We start from the raw sequence: 10338 nt of genomic DNA, 5'->3' as shown, positions 1-10338 counted from the left end.
CTCAAAAAATAGGGCGATAGAGGGTTTTTTTTGGGGGGGGTCCCCCAAAAAGAAGCTTCGTCCTGAGGGACAGCAATGCAGTGCTGTGTGTCGTTTGCCCTTTCACTAGAGAGGCGCGGCCTAAACCTCAGCGTGGCTTCAATCAAACAAGGCTGAGGCTCCTTCTTCTTGAGGCCTAGGCGCCTAAAATGGCGGCCGCCGCGTCGTCGTCGCTTCGATCGGGGCTGAGGGCGCTGAGGAGGCGAATATGGCTAACAGGGGCTTCTTCGACTCGGGGGCTCCGTGTTGGAGTGAGTCCTGAACCCAGGCTGCGATGAAGGGGGAGGATATGGGGGAAATATGGTTGCATCCACATTGGAGGAATAACCCGGTTTGGTCCCGGTTTAATGTTGTTTGGCTCACTGCTATGGAATTCTGGGAGATGGAGTTCCAACTCCCAGAATTCCATAGCAGTGAGCCAAACAACACGTTAAAGCGGCCTCCACTCCAAACACACTGCAGAAATAATCCACTTTGAGACCGCTTTAACTGCCCTGGCTCAATGCTAGGGGATCCTGGGAAGTGTAGTTTTGGGGCCACAACAAACTACAATTCCCAGGATTCCCTAGCACTGATTCTGGACAGTTAAAGCACTCCCAAACTGGGATTTTTCTGCAGTGTGTTTGGGGAACCTAAGTCAGCATCTAAGGAGGCAATGAAAGGTGTTTGCAGATTGGACCAGCTGTTTAATGCACTTGGGGAGTGTATTATTAATATGATGATGATGATGATGATGATTAACATTTATTTATAGAGCACTGTAAAGTTTGAACAGCGCTTTACTTTACATAAGGTCAAATAAAATAAAGGGAGGAATACAGTCATCCCTTCATATTTGCGGCTTTGATTATTCACGGATTTGATTAATATGTTCTCTCTAGAAATATCTAGATCCTCCGCTGCAACTCTGTGGTCAATTTTAATTAAAGGTTGTGCTGAAAGACCTAGAGATTCCTAGAGAGAATACTCTTTACAAGGCATTTGTAGCTACTCCAGCTCAACTCAATGGTCAGCGTCTGTTGGACCTTGACCACAGAGTTGCACTGGAGGACCTAGAGATTCCTAGAGGGGACACTCTACTAGGCATTTATAGCTCCTCCAGGCATTTCTATGCTCAATGTCTGGCAGATGACCACAGAGTTGCGCTGGAGGACCTAGAGATTCCTAGAGAGGTGTCCTCTCAGGTTAAAAACATGGTGTTTTATGTTATTTGCGGTTTTCTCATATTCACGGGGGTCTTGTGCCCCTAACCCTAGCAAATATGGAGGGACATGTGTAAAAAAACCTGCCAAGCAGCGTACAATCTAAAACAACAACATTACATGATTAAAATATCTCTCAAATGATACTAATTAATATACAATAAAGACAAAGTAAGCATTAGATTAACATTAACCAGTAATTCGGAATGCCTCCCTAAAGAAGACTGTCTCCAATTCGGCCTTAAAATTAAAAAGTTTGTGACTTAGTTTGTGTCTCTTTTTTTCAGAAGGATATGTGAGGACAAACAGGTTTGTTTGGGGTTTGTCTTGCTTTTAAAGATGATTTTCAGATGCAGTGGATGGACAATGATGCCGAGGGATCAGCTTCGTGAATTTAACTTCTCTTCCTTCTTTGCAGGGAAATTTGGAAATGAGAGAAGGAGACACTGTATAAACTCAAGTCTAGTACAGTATATAGACTTATACATAAGTCTAGAGATTTAGGTCAAAAAATTGACCCCATAAATCTGATTCAATTTATCCACAGGTCAGTGTAAAGTACTGTTTCTTAACTCTTATTTAAAAGAAGGAACCATCTCCTGTTGAAAAGCAAGAGTATAATACATCTCTCTCTCATCCATCTAGTCTAAAGCGTAAGCACAAAGAGTTATGTCTGCAGGAATTTCATAAGTTCACTGACATTGTTTTGCTTTGCTTCATCCTTTAGATCATCTTCTATATGCCCCTAAAGTTTACCCTCAACGTATGCATGGGCCATAGCAAAATCCACCATTTTGGACCCAAAATTTGCCCTCGACTTATACATGAGGTCAACATATGGTCGAGTATATTTAGTACTTGCTCTTGTGACTTTCTCTTCTCCAACTGGGCCATTTCAGGGAGTGTTTTGCTTTCATGGCCAGCCTCCAGTTTTTCACCGGCGCCTTCTCCTTTTTGATTTACTGAGGTCAATTGGTTTTCTCGTCACAGGTTTTCGTGGCCCGAGATCAACAGAGATATTTTCCATCCCAGGCTTGACATCAACAAGGACATTCTGTTTCTTAATTAAACACCTCTTTCCTGTATCTGAAACCTTAATCGGTTTTTCATTTTGAATCACTCAGATTGAGCTTCTGAGCAGCAGCAGCAGCAGGAAAACCTTTCCCACCTATCCTTCCACGCAATGATATCTGAATTCTGAATTTGCAGCATTATTTATTTGTCAGGTGGGGCCATATGTTACATCTTAAGGTAATGACCTTTTGCCATTGTGTTTCAACCTCTGGCCAAGACTGAGAATCCAGAATGCAACACTCTGGATTCTTGTAGGAAAGGGCCCAAAACACACTGCAGAAAGAATCCAGTTTGAGGCCGCTTTAACTGTCCTGGCTCAATGCTAGGAAATTCTGCAAAGTGTAGTTTGGTGAGACCTTTAAGCTTCTCTGTCAGAGAGCTCTGGTGACACAATAAACTGCAATTCCCATGATTCCCTAGCAAAGAGCCAGGGCATTCAAAGCAGTCTCTGAAGTATGTTTTGGACCAAGGTCTACCTTTTAAAAACCTCTAGCAATAAGGCAGGCCACTGAAAGTGGTCACAGACTGGATTATTTCTGCAGTGTGTTTTGGACCAAGGTCTCCTTTTTTAAATCCAAACTAGTCAGGGGCAAGATTGCTACTCTATGGGATTGCAATGGGGCAAGGAACAGATTTAGCCTCCACTTAGTTCAGTGGTTCTCAACCTTCCTAATGCTGTTACAGGTTGAGAACTGCTTGAGTTGGAAGCTAGAGCCAAGATGAAATTGACTCCAGTTGTGCAGTTGGCAGGAGACACATTCTTCTTTTCAGCCAGAATCACTCCAAATCTTCATTCACCTCTTAACACCACACTTAACCCAATGTTTAGGTTGGCATCACAGGACTTGCACAACCCTAAATAGGATACCATTGTTGTGTAATCTGCAAGAGGGTGGACTATTTCCATGACGGTATTTATGCCAGTGTAAAGATACTGTACATCCGAATTCCAGCCTGGTCTGTTGTAAGTCCAGTCGAGTATTTACTGCATTGTGTTGAGGGCAGCCTCAGCAATTTATAGTGCAACCGCCACAGAGAGGAATCCTTCAGGGCTGGTAGACATACGCTCTGAACTTCTGTTTGCCACTCCCAATGACGAAGGAAAACAAAGGAGCACAAAGGAGCTATTTATTCAGCTATCCCAGAACTTGGAAAGTGACAGTACCTGAAAGGTGATTCATCATTGTCTTTACTCATGGCAGTGTTGACAACGACACGGTCGCATTACATGTCACATTGCTCATTACTTTCCATGGGCTGAGGGGGTGACACCTTAAAATAAACAAGATCATGGCAAAACCTTGGAAAATTTGTATCAAAATAAAAATATTTTTCAATGACTCTTTTAAGAGTTAACTTAAAATATAGGTAGTAACTATGTGGCTCTCCAGCTGTTGTTGGAGTGCATGTCCCAGCAGCTCTAGCCAATGGTGAGGGGTGCTGGGTGATTTAAACAGTAACTAGAAAATATTTCTCATTACATCAATAAAGTTGCTTCTATCATAAAGTACCTTTTCCCCCAGTGAGGGCAAAATGAAGACACGTTTTAAACATAACACAGTGCGAAATTATTGCTGATCCCCAAACCACCTTGGTTTTTACTACAGTCCCAGTATCCAGATAGTTGGATTTGACAGAATAATGGGAGCTCAGTTTATAATACCTACAGATCATTACTTTAAAAAAAGATAGAGGCAAGTACATTGACTGTGACTTGTTATTTACAAGTTCAGGGATAGCAAAAGGAACTCGGTGAACCCTCTGTGGCCCACCTTTCGAAAATATGTGCCATGGGCCAATTCTCTTACAGCATCGGTTAAGAAACAGATGCGTGTAGTAGCAAATTGTGGAGTGACTGAAATCCAAGACACTTTTATTACATGGATTGCATCATTGTGCCAGATATAGTGCTGTTGTACTAATTCCTTCTTGTGGGTGCCTTTGTCTTCTTTAACCCCTACTAGGGATCCCTCCAACAACAGGAAGAGTTTACCTCGCTTGAGGAGAAACCACAGTTCCCAGGTGCTTCAGCTGAGTTTGTAGACAGGCTTGAGTTCATCCAGCCCAATGTGATTTCGGGGATTCCCATCTACCGGGTCATGGACCGGCAGGGGCAGATCGTCAATCTCAGTGAAGATCCTCAGGTGAGGCATAGGTTGCCCAGACCCTTAAGGCTGGAAAAATCCAACCAGTTCCTTTAATCCCTGTTTAAATATTTTTCTTCCAGTGGGGTTTCCCATGTTGATTCATCATTTTCCTCATTACAGCTTCCCAAGGAGCAAGTCTTAAAATTCTACAAGAGCATGACCCTTCTGAACACCATGGATCGGATCCTCTATGAGTCACAGAGACAGGTATGTCCATAGCGCACCCTAGCTGAGAACAGACAGGCTGGATAAGAGCTTGGCTGCTATTAGCCAAGATCCTAGCTTGTCCAGCATAGTATAAGAGTTCCCCAGATGGAACTTTGCTATGGCTCCCCGCCCGCAGGACTCATTGTATGATAGCCCTTCTGAGCAGCCATTCTGTGACTGGTGGGAAGTATAGGGGAGATCAGAGGAGCTTCTGGCTATGCCCACGTAGGCAGATGCAAATCGATGGCATCTTTTACTGAGACCCTCCAGAATCTAAGCTGATAATGTCACCAGTCTGTGTGGATCATAGCCAGATGCTTCTCCAGTCCCCCTTTGTTATTTAAAAAGTAACTTGTGAATTGGTTCATACAAAGGATCAGATGAGCTTTCTCCTGATTTGGGAATAATTGATGTAACACAAGGTTGGACAAGGTCTGGAGGACCACATTTTGGTTCCCAAAATCAGGGGTTGCCCCTGCCACCCAAAACAAAAACAGAAGAGTTTGGAAGTCCACTTCCTTTGGGGATACTGGACAAAATATGGTATAGAGGGGTATTGTTTTGCAGGAGGTGTCCAGGCTTGTCAGGTCCACTTTCTTGGCTGAGGAAAAAATGTGCAGGGCAATTCTACCCCTGATGCATTGAGAGACCAAGATATGGAGGTCTGGCCTTTCTTACATAACAACAAGTTCACCTTTCTATTCATAGGGGCGAATATCTTTTTACATGACCAATTACGGGGAGGAAGGCACACACATCGGCAGTGCGGCCGCCCTTGACGACACTGACCTTGTGTTTGGACAGTATCGGGAAGCAGGTAAGGAGCTGAAGTGGGGAGATATGAATCTTAGCTTGTTTTATTCTCACACGCAACAATGAATAATTTTAGAAGTGCTCTCTTCATTAGATGAGATTAGAAGAGTTTTTTGTGAATTCTTCAAATATTTTTCACATTTGAGGACTTTCTGGGAGAAAATCATTTGCACAGAAGAATTATTTTGTGCAAAAACGTATGGTGCTCATATGTTTTTACCCCAAAATGTCCTGAAATACAAAACTAGTTTATTTTCTTGACAGGCTGAGTCAATGTGTCAGTACATTCTTTTTTGCATGAGAAAATTTGTGGGTATTTCTTACATCCTTAGCAAAGTTTTCTTTTAAGTGTTTAGCCACTGAGTGGCAGCACATGACAGATGCGCACTGGAACAATCTTAAATAGCTCAAAATGACCTCAAAAGCTCACTAACTGATAATCCTTCCTTCTTTCCTTTTGGCAGAAGCACCTAATATGGTTGTGTCCCTCTTTTGCTCTTCCAGGTGTACTGATGCACAGGGGATATCCTCTGGACCTGTTCATGGCACAGTGCTATGGCAATGCCAGTGACCCTGGGAAAGGCCGTCAGATGCCTGTGCATTATGGCTGCAAGGACTTGCATTTTGTTACAATATCATCCCCACTAGCTACTCAGATCCCACAAGGTAAGCCCCAACCAGATTCAAATACTTCCTTTTGGGGTGGTGGTGGGGTAAATACTAATAACATGATAGAATAAGCTATCCTGTGTATTCCAGGGCTAGAATACATATAGGTGAAAATACTGCCCATCAGAACAAACAGTACTGAGCTAGAACAAATAGATCAGTATGCAAAGGGATCTTGCAGCACTGTGCAAAAGAAGTTGTAACACAAGCTTTCATAGACTTCGTGTATTTCTTCAGAATAATGCAGTGAGGGATCTCTATAACCAGACTGTATGAATAACCATAGAAATGCAAAACATGAGGGTAGAGTGATGAGGTGAAAAATTCATTTTTAACTCTGGATCAGTTTTAATTATAGATCAGTAGTTTGACTTATTATAGGATGGTTTCATGTGTTCATAGAAGAGCTTGAAACAGTTACTTTCTTAAGGTACTCAGTTCCCAGAATCCCCCCAGCCTGAAAATTATAGTCCCACAAGAAAGCAACTGTTCTAAGCTATAGTTTCATCAATTCCATTCCATTTGAGGGAGTATTAATCTTGGACTCTGACAGATTCTAGGGTCACTACTTTTATAGTGAGAAGAATGGGGTGAAATGAAGTAATTGCTTCTGCAAACCCATATTCATACTGAATTACCTAAGTGTCATCCCTTTTCCTCCTCTTGATCTCATTTCTCTCTCCTCTTCCTCTTGGCAGCTGTTGGCTCTGCCTATGCCATCAAGAGGGAGAATACCAACCGGATTGTGATCTGCTACTTCGGGGAGGGTGCTGCCAGTGAGGGTGATGCCCATGCGGGTTTCAACTTTGCTGCCACCCTTGAGTGCCCCATTATTTTCTTTTGTCGGAACAATGGTTACGCCATCTCCACACCAACATCTGAGCAGTACCGCGGCGATGGAATTGGTAAGAATGTTGGGATGTGAAATGCCTCCACTTCCCCTAAGTCCCCTCCCTGGGATCTGGGTGATGCAAGTGTAAGGGATCCAAGGCTGTAAGGGGTACTGCAAAGGGCCAAGCTATGAAACTTCTGTCATCATCAGTCACTAGTACTCAGAATTATTATTGTGTTGAATTTGCAAGCATCTGAGCTTAGCACAGAAGTCACAGACTGTATCTCTGTAAGTCTAGGATTCACTGGGTTTATATCCATGTATGTACACTTTTTATTTTATTTTATTTTAGCATTTTATCTTGTTTATAAACTGCCCTTAGAGCTTCGCTGAAGGCAAATATTCAGTTATTTCATATAAATAAAAATAAGAAATGTCAACCATAACCATGTTGGTGCGAGCATGTACACAGAAACACCCATAGCAACAATGAATGTTGCATTCCAAACATGTCAATATATCTTTTCCATCTTGCAGCTGCCAGGGGTCCTGGCTATGGCATCCACTCCATCCGGGTGGATGGTAATGATGTCTTTGCCGTGTACAATGCCACCAAGGAGGCTCGGCGCCGTGCTGTGGCAGAGAACCAGCCATTTCTCATTGAAGCCATGACCTACAGGTAAGGAGGGAGCTGCAAAACAGAAATGGAACACAAACCTGACAGATAACACTGAGTCTGAGAAGAGGTGACTTTATCAGTGGATAAGAGCAAGGAACTTGGATGAATAATCAAGCGCTTCTTGTTCTTTCAGGATTGGGCATCATAGCACAAGTGACGACAGCTCTGCTTACCGCTCAGTGGATGAAGTCAACTATTGGGACAAACAAGACCATCCTATCTCTCGTCTCCGTCACTATATGGTGGGACGAGGCTGGTGGGACGAGGAGCAGGAGAAGATCTGGCGCAAGAAATCCCGTAAAAGAGTACGTGGCCTAACTATATGATATTCTCCCCCAATATGTGCAATTGATTCTTGCAAACAGAACAAGTGGAAGCAGAAAGATCCCATGTTCTCACATCTGCTGGTGTAAACTGGATTTTTGTCTTCTCTTCCCCCTTTCTCCAGGTGATGGAGGCCTTCGAAGAGGCAGAACGCAAGTTGAAGCCCAAACCTCAGCTCCTCTTCTCAGATGTGTACTCTGAGATGCCTTGGCACATCCAGAAGCAGCAGGAATCTTTGGAGCGTCACCTCAAGCAATATGGTGAACACTATCCCTTGGACCATTATGAGAAGTGACTTTCCTGCCCAGGTGTAGGTCCTCATCTCCTCCTTCTTCTATAACTAGGATTTGTAGAAAGAATTTTGGCTCAAAGATAGAGCCAGTGGTGATGGTGTGAAAACAAGGTCTCGTTCCTCTGCTGTGGAAGGTATGGCTGGGGATCTGGGGATGAGTGGGATGAAGGACAAGCACCTAAAAACTCTGGCACCTTTGGTGGCTCCACACCAGCTTGGGTTAGCTGCCCGGACTGTTTTGCCCCATTTTAAAATAATATATATATATATATATATATATATATATATATATATATCAGTTGCACATAGCCTTATTTAAAGCACAGGGGCAGTAGGTGGCTCTCCTGCTCTGGACATAAACTGCCTTATCAGTGCTGTTCCGTTGCTGGAACAACTTCCTCTGCCTCCAGTTACATCTGTCTTCTTGGGTCCTGCTACTACACAAACATTGGACAGGAACCAGCAGGCAGCATCTTGATTTCCTTCCCTGGAGGAAGTTGTGTCCAAAACAAAAAGCACATTTGCCAAAATGATCTCCAGTTCATTCATACACACCTGTGGAACAAAAGACCACATTGGGAGAAAGCAATAGATGGAGCAGTGTGTGTGAAAGAGAGAATGAGATGATCCACCTTGCTTCAAAGGTAAAATTGAGATGGCTATGTAAATCAAGTCTGTGCTGGATCTGGTTCATGGCTAGCCAGTGTCTTTTGAAGAAGATCTGCTCAATTACTCCTTTGAGGAATACATTTATCAGCCTGAAACTTGTCTTTAGCTAATTCATCAAAACACTGATACGGAATGAATTTCCAAGGGCTTTCTTTGGAAATGAGGGGACATTTATTAGCCACGGAAATAACTGCAGAGTGGTGTACATTCTGGACTTAGTGGTGAATCAGACTGGTGCTGTGAATTTTAAAAAGGGTGGTATGAACTGGGCTTTTGCCTGAGTCTCTTCCATGGCCAAAAGGTTTGTATTTCCAGCATCTCTGCAAGGGTTCAGAGCTCCCTTGATCTGTTACTTTTTTCTTAATCAAAACTGTTACAGCAGAAAGCAATGTTTAATTTGGAGAATAACAAGTGAATGTGAGCTACTGTAGGCAGATGTATGTTTGACGAGGGGGTGACTTGCCAAACTAATAAAAAAATTAAGATATTTTCCTCCCATGGTGTCTGTTCAGCCACTGGGCTTCCATGGCCAAGGAAGGATTTGAATCCTTACTTCCAGAGTCGCAGTCCAACATTCAAACCACTATACCATGCTAACTCTCTACCTGACCTATAAGTTTCTGGATTGGTAGGTGCTACATCCATGGCTGTGAAAATTGTGTTCCCAGAATTAATAGAGCCTGGATGCAGCCATTCAGTTGAGGGAGAGAAGAGGCACTTTATATGTGCTCCAGAGATTCACATTCATTGCTTAGTAGGAGTCTGGTTTGCTCCCTGGATTAAAACTAGATTCTGGTGCTATATCTTGGTAGCTTTTTGTTCAGAGAGTTTTAAGATTAACTGCAGGGTAATGCTTCAGCTCATCTAATTCAGAACTAGTTGCAGAGGTAGATAGGGTATGGCAGCTCTGTGCCCACATGGTAGCAGATAATAAGAGGGAGGTATAGAAAACAGCACTCGGAATTGTTGAGACCAGTTTTCACACTGAAGACCACTATCCTAGATTGCTTGTTTTTGGCATACTGTTTATTCCTTCACAGCTGTCGTGTGGGAGGACGTTTTCATGATTCCTTGCACTCTTCCCTTGTGGCCTGGCATCTCATTCTGCCCACTTGATTTCATTTGTCACGTTTCTTTCCTTTTTAAAACAAAAACAAATCTGTCCTCCCCCGCAAGGCAAACCATTTTTCTTTTTCAAATTTAAACCAAAATTGGCTTCCTTCACCTCCACACCATATTTAGGAACCACTGGCCTTAAGACAAAACAGGGCCAAGACTACATTTCAGCAAGAACTAGTTGCTACTTTTTAAAAATGCACGCATAAATACATCCTGAAGAGCAGCAGCAAGTGAACTCAAAGCCTTCTAGTCGCACGTCACAAAATCCAATA

The 10338-nt window shown here is 43.0% G+C and overlaps 1 protein-coding gene across 2 annotated transcripts; it reads left to right on the top strand.

Moving 5' to 3' along the window:
* LOC121917591 (2-oxoisovalerate dehydrogenase subunit alpha, mitochondrial) lies at positions 1–9439 on the top strand. 2 transcript variants are annotated; one of them, XM_042443678.1, is made up of 9 exons: positions 1–290; positions 4280–4459; positions 4583–4669; positions 5378–5486; positions 5987–6148; positions 6850–7056; positions 7521–7662; positions 7796–7967; positions 8111–9439. In XM_042443678.1, exons 1-9 carry the CDS (start codon positions 189–191, stop codon positions 8279–8281), a joined length of 1332 nt encoding a protein of 443 aa, XP_042299612.1. In that variant the 5' UTR covers positions 1–188; the 3' UTR covers positions 8282–9439. The 2 variants fall into 2 exon arrangements, with proteins under 2 accessions (XP_042299612.1, XP_042299613.1); XM_042443679.1 differs by lacking the exon at positions 1–290 and adding an exon at positions 1876–2492.
* The last annotated feature ends 899 nt before the right edge of the window (positions 9440–10338 follow it).

The sequence above is a fragment of the Sceloporus undulatus genome, unplaced genomic scaffold (genome assembly GCF_019175285.1).
Source record: "Sceloporus undulatus isolate JIND9_A2432 ecotype Alabama unplaced genomic scaffold, SceUnd_v1.1 scaffold_24, whole genome shotgun sequence".
NCBI lineage: Eukaryota > Metazoa > Chordata > Lepidosauria > Squamata > Phrynosomatidae > Sceloporus > Sceloporus undulatus.
Note: the sequence above shows the minus strand (reverse complement) of the source record. Positions and strands in the feature narration are given on the sequence as shown.